The sequence below is a fragment of the Homalodisca vitripennis genome, chromosome 1, assembly GCF_021130785.1.
Source record: "Homalodisca vitripennis isolate AUS2020 chromosome 1, UT_GWSS_2.1, whole genome shotgun sequence".
In the NCBI taxonomy this organism is placed as follows: Eukaryota; Metazoa; Arthropoda; class Insecta; order Hemiptera; family Cicadellidae; genus Homalodisca; species Homalodisca vitripennis.
In genome coordinates this window covers 165285496-165310928 of record NC_060207.1, presented here as the reverse complement: position 1 = coordinate 165310928, position 25433 = coordinate 165285496, and the positions used below count along the sequence as shown (strand labels likewise).

The following is a 25433-nucleotide window of genomic DNA, read 5'->3' as shown; positions in this document are numbered from 1 at the left end:
TACTATATCTACGTTTAGTTGCATTTTGTTACTACTAAATCATTTTTTCAACTTGCTCAATTTAATACTATTGGAAATGTTATGTAATTTGAGCAGTGTTGATGAGCTTTTTTGTGAGAAATGATAGACCAAAATGATATGTGAACAATATAGTTTTGGAAAATTAATTATGTAGTTAATTACCTAAACTATAAAAAGGACTGTGTCTCAATACCTTTTATTTAAAGCTGTATTAATAGTAAATTGATACAAGCATCCCTGAACTAATCCAACCCTTTCTTATTCCCATTGCATGATCCCAAAACCCTTAAAAAAAGACACCCATTTCATCTTGGTGATATCAAAATACTTCCTGTTTGTTCTACTGTTTTATTTGTTGTTGAATTGTTAGAATGATATTTATGACTTGATTGTTTTAAAGGATGTTTGCTATTAGTTGTTCAAATTTTTTGTTTTAAGTTCTTAATTTATGATTTATATAACAAACTGAGAATAATCCCCATTGCAGATTTATTTTACCTATACATACAGATTTGTGTGACAACTATGCAATCAAGATGATATTGAAGAAATATTTTGAATGTATCGTAAGTTTTATTCCATTTTGGCAGAGAGGTGGAGGTGGCAAGGAAAAGTCGATTGTGGGTGTGCGGGCACCATATATGCGAGTGGTGGGGATTCAAGTGGATGATGGAGGAGCGGGGAAATCCACAACGGGTGCTGTCACTCCTGAGGAGGAGGATCTGTTCCGCCGACTAGCAGCGTCACCCGACATTTACGAACGATTGTCCAAGTCCATCGCACCCAGCATCTTCGGTTCAGCTGATATCAAGAAAGCCATCACCTGTCTCTTGTTTGGAGGTTATTGCTTTGTTGGATACTTTTGTGTATATACAGGGTGTCCACATAAGGGAGTCACAAACTTCTGTGTCAAATAGTAATAATCATTTCAGGCAAAAAAGTCATGTAAACATTGGAAGAAAAATGTCTTGTTTTGCTATTAGATGCCATTTTGTATAATAGTCATTATCTGTAAAATAAATTAAGCTAAAGAAACCAAATTTGGCACCTAAGTTTAAATAGATAAGAGAGAAATTCAAGAAAATATTTGTTATTTTCATTAATATTAAAAGGATGTTTTTTTCTCTTGTCTAGTCAAAACAATGTGCCAAATTTGGTTTCTTGAGCTTCACTAGTTTTAGATTCAGAATAGATAAAAATTCAAAATGGCTTCTAGCGGCTAAACGAGACATTTCTCAACCTATGTTTATATGCTATTTTTTGTTTGAATGATGGATACTATCACACACAGAAGTTTGTGACATCCTTTTGCGCACACACTTATTTAGTCTTGTTCGTATTTGAAATGATTCACACTATTATCATATTTTTCATGTTGAAATATTCACAGAAAATCAGTTGTTTAATGCAAAAATATTAAAAATGTTCCTAAAATAAGCAAGGTATTAACTTTTTAAAAAAAATCATTTAAATTCTCTTTTCATGGTCACAATGTGAGTTGTTAATTAATATTTTTTCATCTTCTTAAAAGCCTTTAAAATTACTATAAACTGATATCCTCGACCAGCAATATAATAATATTTACACTATACTAATTTATAGACATATGTTGATATAAGTAACAGCTATGAAATTTCATGGTTATAAACTAATTCTTATACTTCAGTATCGTTTGGTTTCCTTGTTCTAAGACTTAATAAATCTACTGCAGGTTCCCGTAAAAGAATGCCTGATGGCTTGACACGACGAGGGGATATCAATATGCTGCTATTAGGAGACCCTGGCACTGCCAAGTCCCAGCTGCTCAAGTTCGTAGAGAAAGTATCCCCTGTGGGAGTGTATACTTCAGGCAAGGGCTCCTCCGCAGCTGGTCTCACAGCATCTGTCACCAGAGACCCTGCCACAGTATGTTCATATTTATCTATTTACATTTCTATTTAGTTGTTAATTAAGCCAAATAATCTTAGATTTGTTTAGGTCTACATGACCAACTATTTTATATAAATTGTGCATTTTATAATTATATTCAATGGTGATGGGCAAATCCAAAAGTTTTGAATCTTGGATCCGTTTCCGAATCATAAAAAACCAATTCTTCAATTTTGAAAATAGCTTTTATTAACCTAAGTATAATTTAAACAAAATCATCACCAATCCAATTTCTATCATTCTCAAACCTTTGCAGACTATCTGTGAGTACAAAAATTAATTAAATAATAAGACTTTTATTATAAAGGAATTTGCAGAGTTCGTAGAAATAGCTATATTTTAATAACAGGGTTATTACGTATCAAATCAACATAGTGGATGTACATGACCACCTCAGAATTTTATGAAATTTTGTATAAAGGTAGTCCTCACGTAGATTATGAAAATTGCCAATACATTTTTAAATTCATTAATTTTTTAGTTATTTTTTACATTAATTTTAAATTTTTCCAGAAGGTAAAATTAATTCCAGATAAATTTTCAACTACCCATTCATAGAGTGGGAAAGGCGTTAAAATTTGGCCTTAATATGAACATTGTAGGCTTGTTTTTTCATCAGTCTCTTCATTGAACCCCAACTCCATCACATGGTTTTTTTCCATGGGCAGTTGTAGAAAAATGTCACTATACCAAAATCTTGCTTATGATAGCATCAGTTAATACTAGTTTTTCTTATTTTTTACATTGTGCAGCACATCCATCTGAGTATCTTAAATTTATTTTGGCACTGACCCAAATAATCATCTAGATCAGACTCTTTCTCATTATTATTTATGAGTGTCTCCTTACATTTTCAAATAAAGTGCATTAATTATTTTATCAAAAACTAAATTTCTTTCTTAGGAGCAACCCTCAAATTATAATTATGATAATAATCACCATCATAATAAAATTAAGTAAAATAAGGATACATAGTATGGCATGTTTACAGCAGTTGTAGGTGGTTGGTAGGCGAATACAAACCTATTGTGACCTGTATTCTGTAGTTCAGTTTTAATCATTAGTGTTGTGTTTAGTTTTTTATTAAGTGCATGAGTTAGTGAAGTTGACACACAACATAGTGGTTGTGATTCCTGACTTACGCTCTGGTATGGTTTCTCTATTTTAACCTAGTTTGTAATTATGAGTTAGGTTGGTTATTTACCTAAAGAAGAGACCAGATTTCAAATCTCTAAACGTAATGTTACTGATTTTTTTGTATCACTGAATGATGGCAAATGTCCGAAAAAATCCTGTTTCCTTCACTAAGTGCAAGTAAAATATTATTTACAAAAGTATGATAGTTTGTTAATTAGGTTGCTTATCTACGTGTTTTAATACACAAAATGCAACAAAATTACGTTTTTGTAATCAGTAATTTGCATAATGCTGATTAACTGTCGCCGTCTGTGAATAAACATAGCAGCCTTGCGCCTCTGCACAAACATCAATATAGAAAATACTAACTGCAAGCAAAACTTATTTTATAAAGTACGGCAAAAACATGTAATAGCGATCAATAATTTTTTTTACTGTTGGTCAGCTGATAATTAATGACGTGGTGGATCTTCGCAGATTTGAATGTTGAATGCCGTTGATCAATCCACCAGATCATAACCTTTGTTGAAGATTTGGTGGATTTGAGATTTGGCTAAGACCCTTCACAAAATATACAATATTTCATCCCTTATATATTGCAGTATTTACAAGAGATTGTTAGGAAAATACGAAAGAGGGCAGGATTATTTTACAAACTCAACATGATAAAACACAAACATCTACAACCTATTTAAATGTGATCTCAACACAGTACAAGAACTCGAGGTATATAAGTACAACTGAGATGGTATAGTGAAACATCCTTGAGTTTTACCCTATAAGAACAAAGTTATACTTCAAACAATCTTATGCCCTTATTTTAGGTTGTAGAATTTTGGAAGATTTCTTTTTTTTTACATGTTATTAATATGCATCCAAATGCTATTTAAGAACAAGCAATTTATATTTTTTCTGAGTAATTGATAACATGTTGGAAAAAACTAACGAATTTTCGGATTTGTATTTATCGTATCTATAAAATAGAAATCTTCCACATCGAATTAAAAATAGTCATAAAATTGTTTGAAGTGTAACATTGTTCATATGGGTCTATCAGAAGAGGCTGGTACAGCCAGCTCTTAACGAAGAACAACTACTCTACAAACTGTCATAATACAACTTAAGTCTCAATGAAGTAGCAATATATTATTTTAATAATGTTGTATTTGATGAGGATATTATATATTGTGTCATGTTACAATACATCAAAAGACATTTAGATTGAAATATTTCGTAATGTTGTGATTAAATTATTGAAATTGTCCAATAGGTTTGAATTTATTAATAATTTTGGAATTATCTGGACTTATTTAGTAGTTTTGAATTACGAGAGTATTAGTAAACAAACGAGACAAATCATTGTATATCAGAAACAGGTTGCTTGTACATGAGAATACTCGCTCAAGTAGCTGTCTTAACAAATAATTCATCCATATTCCTTGTTCAATGAGTCATATAATTTATTATTAAATACATATCATAGAATAAAATTAATAGTAGTATATTTAAATTATTATCTAAATGTAGTATATATTAAAATATTCTAGTTTTCAACTCTATTATTGTAAAGTTGTAAAGGTTTCTGACTGTAGTAATGATGGTTACCTCAAGTTAGTTACAATCTATTTCTCAGACTACTGTGAAGACAATAGAACATATAATATGAACTGACATAACATTACAATTACCGCTCTTTTTCACTATTTGCAGTGATGATGATCGCCTAAAGATAGTTTAGACTGTCTTTCAGACTCTCATAGTGAAGACACTAGTGCGAGGGGCCATCTGAACTGATTGAACGTTAAAACTTCCACACTTTTTCACTATTTGCAGTGATGATGATCGCCTAAAGATAGTTTAGACTGTCTTTCAGACTCTCATAGTGAAGACACTAGTGCGATGGGCCATCTGAACTGATTGAACGTTAAAACTTCCACACTTTTTCACTATTTGCTGTGATGAAGATCGCCGAAAGATAGTTTAGACTGTCTTTCAGACTCTCATAGTGAAGACACTAGTGCGAGGGGCCATCTGAACTGATTAAAACGTTACAACTTCCGCACTGTTTCACTATTTGCAGTGATGATGATCGCCTAAAGATAGTTTAGACTATCTCACAGACTCTCACTGTTAAGACAATAGTGCGTAGGACCATCTGAACTGACAAAATTTTACAACTACCTCTAATTACAGTAATGATGATCGCCTAAAGATAATTTGAGATTATCTCACAGACTCTCAAAGTGAAGACACTAGTGCGAGGGGCCATCTGAACTGAAATACAAACTTACACTTTTTCACTGTTTATATTTATAACTGCAGTAATGCAGATCACTTCAAGGTAATTTCTTCCTATCCCACAGATAATTATTAAGACACCATTGTATGGTGTGACTAAATAGCTGAACTGAAGCATGAAGGGATGATGGGTAATATGGCGGTAATCAAACTTGATCTTTGGCACCAATGGACACCTATCATATAAAACGCAGTACTATCATAATACCAAAGAGCATCATTTTCAGCAGTGAATATGTTAAATTCAGTAATAATGACCACCTGAATTTAGTTTAAGATTATCTGCCACATAATTCACTACTGGTAGAACAATGGAAAGACGCTGATGTTATCTGAACTGAGAGAGCACAATTATTGTATTTTTGAACTTTAGTAATGATGATCGCCTTAAAATAGTTTAAACTATCTCACAGACTCACTGTGAAGACGCTTGTGCGAGGGGCCATCTGAACGGACAAATCAATAGTTACTGTATTTTATCCCCATTATACATTTGTGTTCATTGCTAAGTGTTGTGTTGCAGCGCAATTTCGTCATGGAGGGTGGAGCAATGGTGTTGGCTGATGGTGGAGTCGTATGTATTGACGAGTTCGACAAGATGCGAGAGGATGACAGAGTGGCCATCCATGAAGCTATGGAACAACAGACCATATCTATTGCCAAGGTATGCTGTTGCTGTAAGTTTTTTGTATAAAAGGTAGGGAGATAGGTGATGTGTTACATCTTTTTGCAGTTCTTAAAGGCTTTCTGTAACTCTCAAGTAGTTTTGAGTGATATGCAAGGAATCAGTCCCTGACCTTTCATAATATTTGGACAGTGTCCTTGTTTTGTGTGAAAATTTGTTTGAGATTCACAAAGTTATTGTGTTATAGCCTACTATAACCTAACACATGGTTGTAGCCTTCTGGCACCTGTTTCAATTGCTATCACTTCTGCTTGGAATACCGTGGTATATGTTCCTAAAGGTACCGCCAGTGTGGCTCATATCAGCCCCTGTCCTCGAATCCATGGCAGTTAACATGTTTAAATTATGCATTTTTAAATTAAATGTTGTACATCAGAGTAAGTCTTAAGTTTCCAGAAACTATACTCTTTCTACTACTTAATATTGATTTTGTTTCTTATTAATCGTATCGTAACTTCCCGCTACCACTGTTCTCTACGGCTTTGTAAATAAAAATATTTTATAGTGTCCATTATCTGGATGTACGATAGCAAACATTTTTTAAATATGATCTCTACACTATGAGATACAAATAAATATGTCTTGATCTCGTTTTTTTGTTATATTTCTTTCTTATATAGTACTCATAAACCGAAGAATCAGGTTTAAAGTTTAACTATATATCTGTGGATGATGTTATAGGCAGGAATCACGACCACACTCAACTCCCGATGTTCCGTGCTGGCTGCAGCCAACTCTGTGTTCGGCCGTTGGGATGACACAAAGGGAGAGGAAAACATCGACTTCATGCCAACCATTCTGTCCAGGTTCGACATGATATTCATTGTCAAAGACGAGCATGATGAAAAAAGGGATGTGGTGAGTATGAAATAAATTACTTTTTTGATTAAAGTGCTTGTAGTAATTACAGAGATACCATGTAGACAGTGACACAGGTCTTAAATGAGATAAAAGTTTCATTTCCACACTAACAGACAGAGACAAAAAAATCATGACTGGATTGTTTCAGTTTCTTAGGGAAAGATTGTTTCATAACAGAGCTAGTGTCTGAGTCAGAGTTGTTGGTTACATTGTGTTCTCTATTGAACTATTTACTGGATAACATGTCTGATTAACAGCCAGCTTTTCAAGAAACTCTTCAAATTTTATTCTTTCATTTTCTGAAGGAATCGGGCAGTGTTAAAAAATGTTCATTTCTTTATATTAATTCTTTTTTTTCATAAAGGTTCATATGCTATAGGTTGAGGTGAAATGTCTTCTGTGTCCGGTGTTGTAGGGTAATCTGCTAAGTTCTTGCTTGCCCTTATTTTATTCCTATGATTCAAACAAGTAGTTGGCTGTCGTAGCTACTTTTAGATACATTAAAGTCATTCAGAGAATTACACTTGTTAATTACATTTAAAAAAACTGTGTTCCAAATTAATTTTATTTATTTTTTTTTTTAGTTTTAATCAAATAACATATCCAGACTTTCTTGTCCTGCAACCAAAGTTAAAAGATAATGTACTCAGTTAAATAATTACTGAAAGAACAGCTCTTGATCAGAATATATTTATTTATAATGGTTGAAAATTATATTGCAACATTTGATATAATAACAGATTACATATTCAGTAACCTAATTATTTTCAACCAAGATATTCTGATGTTGCCAAATCCTTAACTGATTAGATTCCTAAAGCATGGCCAAGGAGTCACTTAATTTTCATTGTATTCACAGATACCATGGACAGATATTTCCATACCCCTCAGCCATCCATCCTCAACTACTGCATTTATTGTTGATCAAACTTCAATATCTGATCGTTGTAATCATTCTGTTCTGTGTAACTATTGAATACCATAATAACTTGAGTAGGCTACTACTGATGTGTTTTTTTTTATTTGTTTAAATACAGTGTAAAGTGTGTAACTGGTGATTTGTATAAGGTATCTAGGTCAGGTATTTGTCTAAAATTAGCCAAAGGTATTTTCCTGACTCTAATAGTTATTTCTGAGTGGCTAAATTGTAGTGGTTAGGAACCAGCTGAGAGTTACAAAGACTATTATTTTTTATACAATCAGTATAACAGGGCCAAGCATGCAAGGGTTTCTTGCTCACAGTAGATTATGAGTTCAAATATTGCCAGTCTTTAAGTTCAAATTGTTTATATTAAAAAATTCATTGTAATATTAGTGCTACAATGTGTAAAATATCAGTTTGTTTTAATATCATCCTTTATAGTTTTTACATTTTTTATATATTATTCTGTAATGTTACATTTATTTTATTTATGTTGTAAATTAAATAAATAAGCAAACCTATGTTTACAATCAATATTTAATTTTTTTTTTTACTTTTTGACAACAACTATAAATGAGATTAGGCTATTCTGACTTATTTCAACAAAATGCTAAATGGTGTAGGAAAAACCATTTTTATCTTAAAATGGAGTTTATAAAGTTTTATTGCAAAACTACTTATATTTCACCAGTATTACTACTAATTGTTAATTTGGAATCAGAGGAAGTGGAATAAAATATTGAAAATATTCTTTATTCTGTCTTCCCTTAAGCTTTATGCCTTCCCTGGTCTGAAGCTATAAGTAATGTCAAAATTAATATTACTTGACCTTCGTCCTTTAAAAGGTTGATTGGACAGTTTCCATTGGAAAGAACCTACTTTAACACATATATAATAATAAATTTCATGTTTATTTTTAATATGTTTAACAATCTTTTTTGTGTACTTATTTTTACTCCAGCTGTAATATAAACCTGAAATAAACCATATTTTCTGCCCTTGTAGATACTGGCGAAACACATCATGAATGTCCACCTGACAGCAGGACAAACTTCTGAAGCAGCAGACACGGGTGAACTCTCCCTTAACTTGATCAAGAAATACATCAATTATTGCAGGAGGTAATATCAACAGAGAATAATTAGTAGTTTATATCAGAATTGTAATGCAATCCTGACTTTCCTTGACCTTCAAACTCCAAAAAAAATCTAAATAAATTGTTTCATATATTTGGAACTTGCATATTTTGTGTATTCTTTCTCAATCATGACGTATCGTAGGTTAAATCATTATCTTCACAATAGGGAGCTTTCCTCACCTCTTCCTGTTTATTATACCATAGGTACTGGCTATGTACACTTATTTAAATTTAAAACTTACTAAGACTTGTGGTGTTGTTTTAATTAGTTTAAAGTGGAGTTTTTATATCTCAAATGTTTTTACTCTATTGCCAGTCTGTGAGGCATGTATCGACGAATGACTGAAGCTTGTATATGTCTTGCTATTTTCTCATATATTATACGAAAGTCAATTATGTTGATTCCTTTATTTCAGAGGACTGTCCAGAAAGTAATAGATGTATTGTGCATATCGTTGTGGTGGTTAGTACTAGAAAATCACACCATCTGGGTATCCAAACATTCCTACACTCAGTACATATTCCAGATAGCATGTTGACTTTACTCCTCCTACTTTGTTTTCTGTGGCATGTTTAGAAGTGCTTTATGATATAAAATTCTGCCACTTTTGTAAGATGCATCCTCTAATATTGTATTGTTGGCAAAATACCATAAATCAATTGAAATTGATCATCAATTGTGATATAATGTGTCCAAAAAAATGTTGAGTGAGGCAAAATGGTGCATTGGATTTTAAATTACAATACCTGTGTACATGATGTGGACCACAGTGGTAGGCCTAGTCTTAGAATTGATATTGAAAATCAATAATACAATTCAAGAGAATTGCAGATGTACTATTACAGAACTTTTGTAACATTTTCTCTGTTTGGTTCATGAAGTTTGGAACAGTTGTGTTGGAAAAGTGTGGTAACTACAAATTTTGTGCTAGTTGGGTTCCACCTGCAAATGGCAAATTTCTACAGAGATAGTGCTTAAAAGATTGTACCAGAATATAATAACCGCCTAATTTTTAATGATGATCAAATTGCTCGAAACTGTACATATCAAATGTATATAGTGAATTTATTTCTATTTTAAAATTAGATAACTCACCTATAAGTGTTTTATTTTACTTTGGCCATGTATCATTTATTCTTGATGTGGCAGGCGGTGTGGTCCAAGAATGTCAGAGGCTGCTGGAGAGAAACTGAAGAACCGATATGTATTGATGCGTGGAGGCACACACGCTCACGAGATTGAGAGTGAGAAGCGGCTCTCCATTCCTATCACTGTCAGGTGAGCCAACTCACCTTCATTTACTTGTCATTACTTCCCAGAATATTATATCTCATGAAGTAGTTTATTGTTTCAGATTCAGTATTTAACTTTGTTTGTCAGGCCTATAGATGTTATCAGGAAAATTTTTAAAAATATTCCATTGGGGTGGAACTTGTTTATTTAACCATAAATCGAATTAATATTTTTTTATCAGGAATTAAAAAGAAATTGTAGTTTTTATTATTGTGCAATTTATTTTGTAGTATTCTAATATCATATTACAATAACTAATCGTACTAATGCAATAAACAAATTATACAATTATTATACTAGTTATATGATGTACTTGTTATTGTTTATACTGTAGGCTAGAGAAAAGAATAATCTTTCATATTTTTCCTGCTATATTGTGTTTTAATTTTGGTTGTTATATGTAATATGTTCAAGCATAACTTATTTGAGAGTCGTAACAAATTTTTTAAGACTAATTGTGGATGCCCAGTCACGAAGTTGGGAACACTGATTAGGTGATTTAGGTTCCTATCAGGTTTGGGGCAGTCATTGTCGTACACATAATCAGCTTCTATTTTAGTTCATGCTTGGTAAACATTTTAAAACTACTTAATTAAACATGAATTTTGTAGTTAGTACAGTAACTGATTTTCTAATTAATTGTCAAGACAACTTGAGGCAGTCATCCGTATCGCTGAGTCTCTGGCCAAGATGCAGCTACAAGCTTTTGCGACGGAAACACACGTTGATGAAGCTCTCAGACTTTTCCAGGTTTCAACTTTAGACGCTGCCATGTCAGGCAGTCTTGCAGGTCAGTTTTGTTTTATTAACATGATGATTTGAAAGGATAATAGGATATGGATATTTGCCATTATTGCATGTAAAAAAAACTGTCATCGTTTTCAAGAGTCTAAATCTGTGACAAAAGATTAGACATGAAAATTTTAAGTAATCAAACACACCAAATTCACTGTTGTGAGATGCACATGTATTGCATTATTATGTAGTGGTACTTTGTGTTTCTCCTGACTGGTAGAGGAATTCTCATACACATTTGCTTGTTTTAATTTTCTCATACACATTTTTTTCATATACAACCATTATGTTGTATGAATTTGGTGTTGTCATTGGGATATCATGTAAAATTATTAATTTTCAATGCCATTGGTTAGACAAATCTATGACATTGTCTACAAACAGTAATTTTAATGTATTAATGTTATTCTCAAATTTAACAACAGTATTAATTTATTTTATTTAGCAGAAAGAGCATTGCAAAGTTTTATATTCATAATATATTGTCATCTATCAAATAAATTTAAACGTAATGTGTGGGTATTTTGGAAATTTAACTTGCACCAGCATGTTCTTGCGATTTATAAAAATGTACAATTTGCCCTTTACGTAAGTCAAACATTTAACAGACTGATTGCAGCAGACTCGTCAATGTGGAGCTGCAGGGAAGTTGTTAGATATATAAATATGATGTATTGCTAATAATTTTAATGACGATGATTAAACTGTGTACAGGTGCGGAAGGATTTACAACTGAAGAAGACCAAGAAGCTTTAACTAGAATAGAAAAACAACTAAAGAGACGGTTTGCAATTGGCTCTCAGGTCTCTGAGCATAATATTGTGCAAGACTTCTTAAAACAGGTTTGTTAAAAATATATTTGTTACTTTTGAAATTTGGATGAAAATTGTATGAAGAATTCAATGATGTTGTGTAATTTAACAAGTACATTGTGACCAATACTGGTTATTGATTCCACAATAAATACATCAGAACAAATTAAATCCCTAAACTAATTGCTATTGGATTTTGTGTTTGTTTCCTGTTAAATTTTAGTTCAACGATTAACAAATGTAATTAAAGAACTAATATCCATTTTTAGTAAAGAGTATAATTCTCTACAATGCAAAGATAAGTTATTGACGATATAAATTATTTACTGTTTGCAACTTGTATCTAAATTTTAATACAAATCTTTTGTGTAATTTTTAGTTATTTAAATAAACAAATTAGAGAAACCAATAGAGATATAATCTTACAAATCTCCTCTGTAAAGACCTCAGTGTAACATGAAATTATATTTAAAATAAATAAGTCTAATTAATTATTAGTGACTAGAAGCTAATTTGTGTAACATTATCAGCCAGAGCTAAACCCTCCTAGAGGGGAGGGGGAGTCCGTCTCATTTCAAGTCTCACCAGCAGTCTCAATTTGACAACTACTAAAGTGCATGTGCATATTGCAGTTTTCAGTTATTTCAATAGATTATAGTTTCAGTTGTAAAAGTAATACAAATTAATTAATATTTCTAAAAGAAATTTATTTCATCACAAATTTGATAATGGAAACTGAAAATTTACAGAAATACCCAGAGCGTGCAATCTACAAAGTGATCCATACGATGATTAGACGAGGAGAACTGCAGCATCGCATGCAACGCAAGATGTTGTACCGTCTTCAGTAGTCACAGCTCACTACGGAATGGATATTCCGAATGTTTCTCCACACTGTAACGTCTCATATTGTACAACCAGTTTATAGGTCCTTAATAAACTTTACTTAAGTTTTAAAAACCTTTTCTTGTTTTTTGGAGTTTTATTTACAAAGAATTAAAGAACTATGTATAGAATTTTATCAAAAGCTTTTTTAATATTTTATTTTAAAAGAATTATTGGTGTAAGTTACTTTTTAGTTGTAATTTCTTGCCCATAATGAGTTTTTTCAATTGCTCAAATTTTGGGTTCACTATAAATCTGTACATTGTACCAATAAACCTTAAAATTTGTTTTCATAGTAATATAAGTTCATGATCACCTACTCTAATTTTCATTGTAACATGGAAACAAAGTAAAAAAGTAAATTTTATATTCTCTAAAACTTTTAAGGAATATATTGTTACACTGTCACCTCTTTTTATTATTATTTTGAATTTTATTGAACATACGCATATGGATAAGCTGTGGGACTTGGATTGTTTATGTTGATTTTGAACAGTAAAATGTTTAAAATATGAAAATACAAATGTTGTTTTTACTATTTTAACCTTTTTAATTAATTTATTTATTTATATATTTGTTTCCTAGAGCATTGAGTAAAATTAAGCATAAAATAAAGAGAAATGGGAATTACTTACTCTGCTTTTTTTCTTTTACTTTCTGAATGTTGCAATTGCAACTGGATATGCTATTAAAGCTATATTTACACTGTATCCACATTTTGAGAACAAAGTACAAAGTATTTACCAAACTTTTTTGTACCTATGCTATATCTTTATAAAACGTCCAAGAAATAAACTTGATTTTGTTTCACACATGTTAACAAACTAACAAGTTCCTTGCCTTCCAACCCTTACTCAACTATTACTAAATACAACACATTCCTTTATTGACTTTATGTTGCAGCATAAAATGAGCCTTAGCTCATTATATGGTGCAAACAGACTTTGCACAGCGTGCAATATCAATATATTAAATTACAAATAAAACATAAACATACCCTTTTCTATCAGGATATTTTGTGAACTACCTGGACATTCACTAATGACAATACAAATTGTGAAATAGCCATATAATTATATATACAATTTATATATAACACATAATAATATCTTTAAGAGCAACAATGTAGAAACGGAATTCTAAGCTATTGTACTAAGCAACACTGTTCAATTGCTTAATAGTGATGAGTGACAAGCAATTTCTAATATTACCCTGCATTGCTTTGTCCATTTCTGAGAACAGCACTTTCACAGCGTGTATGTATCTGATTTCATTTTTAGGGATTATTAATTTGAGAGAACAAATATCAAATTTCACTGTTTGGTTAGTTACATCCTTAAGTGAAATTACAAGTGACACTAACATTTTGTTGTCATTTTTTTTAATTAGTGAAATTAAGAACAAGACCGAAAAGATACACTTAACAATATATAAAGATATTTTTTTTAGGTCTAATGTTACTCACCCACTAAAAAATAAGAAGTTGACGATTCGTCCTTTTTGGCCCCTATCAAGTTTTCTTAATTTTTCTATGTCATCTGCTGATAATTCAAAGTCAAAAATCTGCAATAGAAACAAGATACTGGTACTGTTGGATATTCATCTTTGCAACTAAATGGGTTCTGCTTACTGTTAAAGAGTATTTTACTTGCAATAATATATATTCAGTTGAATTATGATATAACCTAATGGTTCCTTTATTCATTATTACTGCATACATGTTTTTTCCAACAACAGAAAAATAGGCTGTGGAGCCCTCTGCAATGAAGTCAGGTTAAACTTGTACATCCTATTTTTCATGGTCTTTGCAAGAACCAAACTTTAGTTCTGCTATTCTATGCAGAAATACTGAAACACAGACCTTCTCTGTGAGCAGCATTCTCTGTGAGCAGCATTCTCTGTGAGAATAACAATTGGACAGTTTAACCAGCTGGAAGAGAAGAGAGGTAAAGTTCCTCACACTTTAAACAAGACTAATTACCTTATGACCAATTAGGAGAGCAGTGTTATTCCTCAATGAGTGCATTTATAAAATATTTGTACAACTATTTCAGATAGCCGTTTGACATTTGTTATAATCAATACACGAACTAAACTGCCATGATTCATATACCACTGGAACAGAAATAGTTGCTGATTTGATCGATGTATTTTGTTTTGTTTTGTTAGCAGCCAGGATGTAACTATGATTTATTGAAAACGAGAGTTGTTTGTAAACAGTCGGCCATTGTTGTTGTATTGTTACCCGGTCGCGTTATTCTTGTCCATCTAAAACGTAAGTTTATTACATGAAATAAGTGTTTTTATGTAATAAGTGTGTTTATTTATGGGTATAAATTCTCGTAGATTGTGTTTCATCAGTTTATTTTGTGATTTTATGAAGAAATATATGTGAAAAAAAGATATTAGTGAGCCTTTGTAATCTAGGCTATGTGCAGTGTTGTGATAGTTTTAGTTATTAGGATCATTTTCATATGCGATGATCATGATATAAAGCTTCTTTATTTATTTTTATAGGCTCTGCATAACCTAGAAATGTCTGAAAACTTAGACAGACAAATCCTCTGATCTGAGAGAACTCGTAGCTAATTCAGATGCAGACAGTGAACATGAATCTGACGGGCAGCATGACGGTGATGATATTGACAGTGTAATGGATTTTTCTTCTGGCAGTAGTGATAATTATATACCAGAAGATGATTTTGAGAGTGATGACTCTCGATGCCCTAGCCCATTGGGAACAGGCATAGGCCTAACAGAGGCTGCAAGTGAAGTAGGCCTATCGAGACTGTCACCGATACTGGGTCCTTCTGGCACTACCATACAATTGCCAGACCCCTCAATCTATTTATTTATTTTGTATTTTTTTATTCAATTAATATTTTTATTTTGTAGAGCATGTTTTGTTCTATATTTTAGTGTGTTTTATGAATTTTACGAGTAATAAATAAGGTTTTGATGAATTTTATAATACAGTCGTATCCATAGCAACGAATTTAGCCGTTTTGTACTTTGTTTAGTTTAGAGTATTTCATAATTGTTTTAATTAAAAAAAATGTAGTAAACTATACATTTTCAAAAGCTATATAAAACTTGAACATTTTGGGTATTTTGGAAATATTTTTTTTCATACAATATGTCTTTTATACGTGCACCCCCACCTCTTTTACATAAATTTTTTTGAAAATAAACTTAGTAAAAGAGTGATAATTTTTTTTTATTTTTGGGTTTTCATTTGCATTACTAAAAAGTAAATTTCCTTGTGAAAAAATGATATATAACACATATAGGTTTATAATCAAATTATATTTAAAAAAATTAAATACCGATACTACTGCAAAACACCTCAAAATGGCCTGCCACTTGAGGACATTTCAACTGCCAGCTCGAGGGTTAAAACAGTCTTAACTCTACACATGAGTTGCACGCTATGCAAGTGTGACATGTCAAAAATTTACAGTAATAACACAAGTTTAATGTTTGACATGACATGGCATGAATAAATGCAAGTCATGGACCCATTCTGCTCTATATACTCAAGAGAGAACATCTTATAAAATTAGGAGTGTATAAGTAAATAAACGTTTCATCATCCATGCATATGTAATTTCTAGGTGTGAGTTGACGATTTTCCCTTGATTCAGTATTACTGGTAGAGGTGTCACTCTTAAGAATTGCAAAACACTAAAAAACCTAGACTTGAACTGCTTTGATAACGCATTTTGTATGTTGATTTGTCAAGAAAGAAGAAACGGAACTCCATCTAGAGCAATTTTTAAAGAAAAGACAATAATTTTTCTCAAATAAAAGGAAGCCAGAAGTGAGTTCACAGCTAGTGAGGACTGTATTGATTGCTGGAAAACCTATCATGGAATTATGTTTCTGGTGAAAAACTATCTGCTTATGCTGAAGCTGCTACAGAGTTTTCAGTGAATTTCCAAGAAATTGTGAATTGTTTCAATGAGTTGCCAAGTTTATAATATCAAGAGACTGGGCTTAACTTTAAAATGTTACAAATAAAACACAGCGCTGTGGCAGGAACAAAACTTATGAAAGATAGAAGTCACTCCTTGCAACAACGCAGATAAACAAGATGCACAAGCTTCTCCTGTTCGTTATTGGCAAATCGAAGAAGCCTAGGGCGTTCCCTACATAATAAACCCATCCTCCTCTAAGAAGAAAAGTCTATACTGTTTAAGTTCATATCTTGACTATTTCACTGTAAAATTGTTGAGGGGTTCTACTGTAAGTTTATTTGCAGACAACTGATTGACACAAATTACTGATAATTGCTAATTCAAAGCTTAGCTCTTACGGTATTCTAACTTGACAATGCATCTTTTCGAAAAAAAATAACTACAAATATATGGCAACAGTCGATAAAATATTTCAAAATTAAGTTTTATTACAGGTCCCAGCGAATTTTTTTAGGATTAACCAACAGAACTCTTTATTTTGTACACCAGATTGTATTCAAGAAAATCAATAAACAGACAGCAATGTTGTGCTTGAGTTAGCTTTAGCACTGATAGTATAGTCAAATGATCAGGCACAGGCTGTAATGTATTAAAAAAAGGATTAGCTAAAATTGATTACCATTGAATTTCATGTACTCAATTTGATTTGGGTGTACAAAAGTAATCTATCTGTGGTAAGACCTGTTAGGTTTTCAGTAGCATTATTTTACCACAACTTATGTAAAAAGTACAAAATAAACAATTTTACTGAAAAAACACTTTTTTCAAAAAACTTTGTCTAATTCTTTAATAGGAAACTAAACAACATAAAAATTGCTATTTTGGAATTGTCCAAATTAAACAGAAACCGCTTTAAAATAGAAAGTAATACGATATTTAGATGGTTAAATTTAAATTGAATTGATGATATCATTGTTTTAGTTTCATTCCAACAGAACTTAAAATTGCCTTAATTTTTAACAATACAACCAGTTCCAATGAATAAAAAACTATATGCATGATCACCCTTTTTAATTAAGTTTCAACTAAAAGAAATTTAAATCAACTATGTAAGGAAAATGAGTAATTTTGTCAAAAACAAGTTGTGCACTGATGTCAGCTTTTTTTTCAAGCAAATTGGATGAAATGGATTCTGATTTATAATAAGATTTCTAAAATTACCGCAGCTTCAATAAATGCATTTCATTAAAACAGTAACAGCCCTGTTTATACCTTGTGGATTTTCATCCTGTACTTGAAAATATCAGGAACTCTGCTTAACCTTCTAACCGCTATGCCCGAAATATATTGTGCAACTCTAGTTTTGTGAACAAACGCCTTGCCCGAGTGTACTCGTTTTCGTATTATCATCCGTTTTATTTTTGTTGTATCAGTTGTTATATTGTTTACATGTTTAGTAAATAGCTGTCCAGTTGGTGGTACAATCTTGAAATGAAATGAAAAATGTCTTTATTTACAGAGGCGAAGTTAGGACTTAAAAGTCCTCTCTACCACTTAACCTCCAAACAAAACAAACATAGTAAAATATAATCATCCCTATTACAACATTGTAACTGACACGTAAACTAAATCACTTTAATAATTAATTACATATTGGATTTAACATAATAATATATATCAATTATAATTAAAATTAACCATTTCAATTAAACTATAACATAAATCTCTTTAATGCAACAGGCAACTAATAAAACTATCCTATCCTAATCAGCATTCATTCCCCATCCACGCAACTTACATACAGTTACCCCAAGTGTGACCACAAGAACCACCAACCGTCACTCCCGCCGAGTCCGCAGCAGAAAGGCCCTAACCTCCGCCCCAAAGCGATCACGCTTGTCAATACTTCTGATGTTGTCTGGGAGAGCGTTCCACAATCGACATGCGGAAACAGTGAAAGATTTATTATATAAGGCTGTCCTATGAATTGGAATTGATAATAAAGATGCACCCCTACGAGTTCTACGTGCACTAATATCAGACATAAAAACGAAACTTTGGGCAACCATTGTGGATTAGTGCGTGCAACAGTGCAACAGACTAAGTACACGAAGATCTCTAAGTTCTTTGGATTTTAATAGGGATAATTGCTCAAAATAAGGAGATACGTGATCATCACGTCGTAAGTTGAAAATGAACCGAATACAATAATTCTGTGCACGCTGAATTTTATTAGAAAGGTCAACAGTCATGTCATTGATCACCACGTCACAGTAATTGAAGTGAGGTAAAACTAGAGTTTTCACCAACATCACTCTAACATCCAACGGCAAGTATTGTGCAAATCGCTTGAGGCCATGTATACAGGCAAAAACCCTATTACACATCTTGTGGACATTTCACAAAATACTTCGACGCCACATGCTTTGTATCATACACAAGTTTGGGAATGGTTATGTTGATATTTTACAAAGTGTTTTCCAATGTTTATTCGTAGAATGTTGTGTGATAGTGGTAATATGTTGTAATTATTTGACAAATTGACATTAGTTGAGACGTTTGTAAACATTTTTAATTGTTTACTCTATTTATTAAACATAAAATGAAGGTTAACGTGTTATGTCAAAAACTCCTAAAAATGGACAAAATACTCAATGTTGGGGGAGTCGTAAAATGTAACTAAGCCCGGCGCTCAGGTGTCGCTTCGAATCCATAGCTTTTCAACATTGTGTTTAAAGTTTGTTGCATAGATGTTGGAGATAATTCTTAAATACCTACTAGAGATCAGAGTTTGGAGGTTAATTTCATGCTTGAAAGTGCTACAGACTTATATCAATTGTAGAATAACTGCGGTTTAGCTATTACATACCTGAGAGTTTTCTTGTATTCTTTGTGGATTAACACTTTTAGGTATTACTGCTATGTTTTGTAGAATCAAGAAATTAAGCAGTACTTGAGCTGGTGTGCGGTTCAACTTAGCAGCAATGTCAGTAACTGTTGAATCATTTAGGATGTCCGGGAAATCCATGTCATCTTTTCTGGAATAAATCATAAAAGTTATATTTAAAATAGGTATTGCTGTAAAGCCAATAAAAAACTTACATGTATTACAAAATCCAAAAATCATTACTGAGAAATTACATTATAAGTACAGTACTTAATTTTGAGTTTATTATCAGTTCAAACATAATATGCCATATTCATTTTAACATTGCTAACCTCAAACTTGGCCTGAAAATACTCAAGGGAAGAATAAAAGATTGGATAGGAGAATTTTATATACTTAAGCTATAAAATAAGGCACGCTTTGTGTTGTGGGAACCCTACAAAATATTTTAATTTTAATTCTCAGGCATACACAACTGGTGAATATTATTTAGGTTTTTCAGTTCACACCTATTAGTGTTAAACTTTAGTAAAAATATTTCTAGTTTTTTTAATAAATGCAAATTAACTTTAATATACAATACTCGTAATTTTATCACTTTTTGACTTGATATTTTTAAATTAATTTCCTCTAGTGAAACACTCTTTGCCTGTTATAGGCTGTTCCACCTTTAAATAACTCAGGTTAGCCACATCAGTTTTGTTATTAGACACAAATTGTACTTTTTCTGTAGATAGACTGTGTACCATTGAAATCAGTCAACAATGTTTTAATTGTAATGCTAGTTTTCAAGAACTTGTTTTACTCTTCTTTTTACAATTTTTGTGTATTATACATTAGGAACTGTCTTTAAATTATGTAAAGCCCCAGGTGGAAGGAAGGTTTTTAGCTCCGTTACACGTTGTTATGGAGTAGGATGAGAAGGGGTTTAACACAACGTTATGGGCTATTAAACCTCAACAATTAATTGCTTTGTTTCGAGTATTTTTGACTGATTAGGAGTTTAACATTTGAGCCAGTATTTAATAAAAACCTTGGAGAAAATGTCTCTCTCATAGGCACTTGGCAGCAAAGATATAACTTTGCAAAACATTGCAGGTAAATATTGTTTCTATCATAAATTCAAATATGCAAGTTGGTAAAAGATTGGTCCATCAAGGTAGGAGACATGTAGATAGATGTGTGGTGACTGACAAAAGCAAATATACTTTGAATCATCTATCAGTTCACAGCTGTGCATATACATTACAGTTGAGTATAACAGTACAGTGAGTCTGTGCCGAGCAGTGGTTGTCAAGCGTTATAGTTGCACTTAGATTTTAGTTAAAATGTAGACAGAGAAAAACTGTTTCAACTGTTGATTTTAAATTACAAAAATGCACATACGAGAAAGAAACAGCAAACTATTCAAAACAATGTTCTACAGTTGTGGAATGCTAGTTTTTTATTAATAAATCATGTTTTAGGAGTTTAAAATAGTTTTTATTATATTAAAATATTTATAATAATATAAATTAGGAGGGGTTATTGATAGCAGCGTTATATGATTATTGAGAGGGCTTAGTATTATCGTTACAAGGGGATGGTCTGAAAAGTCTGATTTTAACATTGCATAATTAAGGGACAGCCCCTTAGGACAGTGATCTCAATTTTGGTCCAATATACAGTAATGATGAAGGAGAATAGAACATAACATGTTTTTAGAGCTGCTAAGATATTGTAGAAGATTTTGTATAATTTCCTTCAACGCTTGATAAAGACACAATTGAAGGTTTCCTCGTAACTTATGTTATTATTACTTGACCTTGGAAGTTCATATTAGAAGCAGACGCTTGCGGAATAAATATTTTTCTCACAGAATGGATGCAGGAGTTATAATTAATTTAGATTTCTTAATATGTTTGACCTGGTCATGAAACAAAACATTGTACTTAACCAGTATAAAGGGAAATCTCTTTGCTGATGCTTTCTGATTTTGATAAAAGACACGTATCCAAAGAATTCATTATAGTTACCATGTATTAACATAATTGGCTTATTTTAAAATTAAAATAACTGCTATGTTATGTAAGGTCTTATTTTACCCATATTTGTTCTTGAAGTGTTCCTTAGCACCAGGAGAACCAAGAGGTGAGTAAGCAGTCATTGTGACGTTGTATTTCTTACATAATTTCTGTAGTCCAGGCTGCTGTAATGCTACATGAAGCTCAACCTGTAGGTTGGAGGGCAGTATCTCTGCATTTTTAATAATGTTTTCCAACTGATCACCGTTGAAGTTGGAAACTCCAATCGACCTGATAAGACCACTCTTTACTAATTTCTCTCCATTTCCTGTATAAGAACAATAATTTTTTCCAATAAGATTAATAATGTTGGAAAGTTTTCTTGTGAGAAATATTATTTCTAGCATCTGTTTATGAGTTAACACCATATTGAAACATTGTTTACACAACTCATTAAATTCTTGAAATATTTTAGCCTTGCTATGGAGTGCCATTTCAGTCAACCGATGTTAAACAGAAAACTGAAACATTACATTTTAGTTATAACAATGGCCGAATTAGCATAAGGACTAAAATATTATCGCTAAACTAAAAAAATAGTATGTCTAAGGACTTGCTGAGCATTGAAAATCAAGGTTACATATACATTGTATAATTAATTGCTGCAATGGACTAAATACCCAAGAACTGAGACTTGTATGACCAAGTTGTGTTATCCTTGAATTTGAGTTTCACATTTGGAAACTCATTGTGTTTTCTGTTAGTGCTGCTAAGCAGTTCTTAATTTCATGCTGCATAACAAATTACAGATCACAATATGTATCAATTACAAATCTTTTTATTGATGCAACAAGTATATAGTAATGATAGTCATCTGCAAGCGTTTTGACTGGCTTTGAAGAAAATAATGATGATGCAAGCTCTAGCAGACGAATTTCAGTGAAAATATATAATGACATTGCAAAATGAATAAAATAAAAGGCAAAAACTGTTGCTTGATCATTTGAACACCATTCAAGTTTACGTGAAGTTGTAAATAGTTCTTCCAGATCGTTCTGAATAGGTAGATTTTGTGACAACCTGAATATTAATGTGGTTTATTTTATAAATGCAAAATTTTAACTACACTTGTATAAAACAAATTTTTTCTAGGCATATAAATAACGGAGTTATGAATTTGTTTAATTTTGTACGGCCCCCAGATTGGAATGAACTGTCATTCCAAGCTGGCCAATGAACTCAGTCGAGCTGTTTGTAAGATAAATTTTTATCTTCAGTTTTAAATTTTTGTTCTCCAGTTCTTGGTGTTTGAAAAATCCTTATGAGATTTACTGAGAATTAATATCTTCAAAAACATTGGAGACTTAAAAGACCCAACCAATTTGATTGTTAAAACTGGGGTTGAAAGAACGCCAGCTCAGAAAGCCAGTAATAACGTGGCTATATTACAGGATAAAACATTTTACGCACCCTCCAAATAGCAATGTGATCAGTATCCTCCAACACGAAGGTCCCATCCAGGTTCTTAGCGGGAGCTTCGCCACTGAGATCAGGTTTGAATGTGAAGGGCATGTGCATCAAGTACAGGTCCAGATAATCCACTTGTAGGTTCCTCAGAGAATTTGTCACATATGTATCCACATCACTTGGCCTGTTACCAATGTGAGGTAGCTGCATCAAGATTAAATATATGAGTTTGTTAGTGTAAAACTACCTGAGGTTTACTCTACAGTCTACAAGAACAGTGTTAAATTTTAAAAGATTTACATCCTTATTTTAGAATATATAATTAAGATATTTGGGAAATTTATACAAGTTTAATCATATTATATTAATACGAAAATTTAATTATATTAATATTATGCAACCAAACACATTTGAGTTTTTCATTGTAGAAATAATACAATTAGTAGAAATTTGTAATAATGAGAATAAAGTTTAAATGTTTGTAATTTTTTCTGAAGAAAATTAAAACAATACTGAAAGAACAAAGTCTTCTTTGGAAGCATATTAATCTAATCTATAAATTGAAACATATTTCCTAATTTTAAAACCAAAAACACACAACACTGTTTTTATGAGGTTCAAATCAAGATAACCATTAGTAAAGCCTTCTCTTAACTTTAACATTGAATCAAATCAAATAATGATTGAGCACTACATTTTGAACCACCATTCATTCTACTATTACAGTAATAATAAATTATTACTTATTACTGTAATAATATTTCAACAAAAATTGAAGTGTCAATAATTATATAACTCATTAGTGTACCTTGGTCGTTATGAATAAGTCCTCCCTTTTGCCTCCCTTCTTTAACCAACTTTGAATGGCATTTCCAATTTCTTTTTCATTTTTGTATAAAGTTGCAGTGTCAATGTGTCTGTATCCAGCGTCGAGAGCAGAAACCACAGCCTGCTCAACTTCTCCAGGCGAAGACTGGACAAATCAATTATATTAATCATGGAAATTCTATAAACTACTGAGTACTTGGTTAAATTCAAAATCATCAAGTATAATTTTGTAGTGTAAGTTATTTTGCTAAGGATAAATACATAAATTTAAAATTATTATTGGACTGATTGTTAAACCTTTTTCAATCCATTGTTTTTACAATAAAGTGAATGAATTTGCAGATACACTTGGCTGATCAAAACAAATTAACGATGCCATGTAGTAAGTTTAAGATAATATTTAATAATAATATTAATGTTAGCATAAGAAAATTTACAATAATATTTAACCTTGCTTCTGAACAATGTAATTTACGCTGACCAGAGTGAGAGTAGTACGAGGAAGTTTAAACATATTGTATTGAATTATTTTATTTTATCAACCACAAGTGAAAATTGCTAGAGGGCAAATTATAACCGTAGAGCTACCTCTAGTTTCTATTTTGGATAAAATGAACTTGGAAACAAATATATATCAGTGGATATAAATTAAACTAGTAATTTTAAACAAGCCATCATTACACTTAAATATCTATTCTTTTTATTAGAAGGACTTATTGTGTTATCTATTTCAATTTACACACTTGACAAATTTCATAGTCTTCACTACTTAACTGTAATAATTTGGAATTTTCAGTATAATAGACATATAAATTCTTAGTAAAATCAAAGAGATTTATTATAGTTTAGCACACTCTTTTAATTTTTATGTTTTACCTTATAAAAAATATTTATGGTTAAAAATGAAATTAAATAAAATTATGTAAGAGCTGCAAGTTACACCTGCAAACTTTTAACTAAGTAAACAAATTATTGGTTAGCATCCTATTACAAATTATGGAAACTGGATTTGTTTGGTTATTAATTAATCAAATAATAATTCCTTACATAAATATTTTCCTCTGTTGGTCATTTGGAGATAATTAATGAATGTACTAATTACTATGAGTTGTACAAAACAAACAAAAGTTGACCTGGTCAGATGTGCTGGTGAGTGTAGAGTTCTATTCTTGTTCCTCCTGGCCACTAAAATAGATGGACTACAACCTCTACCAATGTTGCAAACTTTTCATTTTATGTTGATGTGCCTGACGGTTGCTTTGACAATGTTTGATTATCTTAATTCCAACATACCTGCCAAGTACCCAACCCCAACAGTGGCATATAATGCCCAGATGAGAGCAGTGTTGAAGTCATAGGTTTACTGACAAGTTGAATATTTTTAGCTCGAGTTGCTGCTTTTGTCATTGGCTGAAAGATACTGCACATGCAGACACTGACTTGAAATATTACTGGTTTTGTTTTATTAATATATATTGTGGTGCTTGTTGTGTTAATGGTAAATAATAAAAGGTGATTTTGTTTTGTTGTTGGTTGCTACAACAAATTTTAAGT

General features: G+C 31.7%; 2 protein-coding genes across 2 annotated transcripts in view; one reads left to right on the top strand and one right to left on the bottom strand.

Annotated features, from left to right (window-relative positions):
• The window catches only part of LOC124352660 (DNA replication licensing factor Mcm5), a 27812-nt gene extending 14511 nt beyond the window's left edge, over positions 1–13301 (top strand). The window contains exons 7-15 of the mRNA XM_046802228.1: positions 612–861; positions 1733–1926; positions 5909–6049; positions 6752–6928; positions 8859–8974; positions 10142–10270; positions 10933–11075; positions 11795–11922; positions 12642–13301. Coding sequence (XP_046658184.1) covers positions 612–861; positions 1733–1926; positions 5909–6049; positions 6752–6928; positions 8859–8974; positions 10142–10270; positions 10933–11075; positions 11795–11922; positions 12642–12743 — 1380 coding nt within the window. The 3' untranslated portion in view covers positions 12744–13301. The remainder of the gene's footprint in view (positions 1–611; positions 862–1732; positions 1927–5908; positions 6050–6751; positions 6929–8858; positions 8975–10141; positions 10271–10932; positions 11076–11794; positions 11923–12641) is intronic.
• LOC124353924 (1,5-anhydro-D-fructose reductase-like) lies at positions 12579–25433 on the bottom strand. The gene is made up of 7 exons (XM_046803987.1): positions 25173–25433; positions 23860–24024; positions 23051–23255; positions 21666–21912; positions 19564–19732; positions 14243–14340; positions 12579–12786 (listed from the first exon to the last, which is right to left on the bottom strand). Exons 1-7 carry the CDS (start codon positions 25305–25307, stop codon positions 12744–12746), a joined length of 1062 nt encoding a protein of 353 aa, XP_046659943.1. The 5' UTR covers positions 25308–25433; the 3' UTR covers positions 12579–12743.

Coding starts and splice junctions, on each gene's coding strand:
- LOC124353924 (XM_046803987.1), bottom strand. CDS start 25,307: ATGTGCAGTATCTTTCAGCCAATGACAAAAGCAGCAACTCGAGCTAAA. Junction 23,256..23,859: donor ACTTATTCATAACGACCAAG/GTACACTAATGA, acceptor ATCTTGATGCAG/CTACCTCACATTGGTAACAG. Junction 19,733..21,665: donor CACTTCAAGAACAAATATGG/GTAAAATAAGAC, acceptor GATTTATTCCAG/AAAAGATGACATGGATTTCC.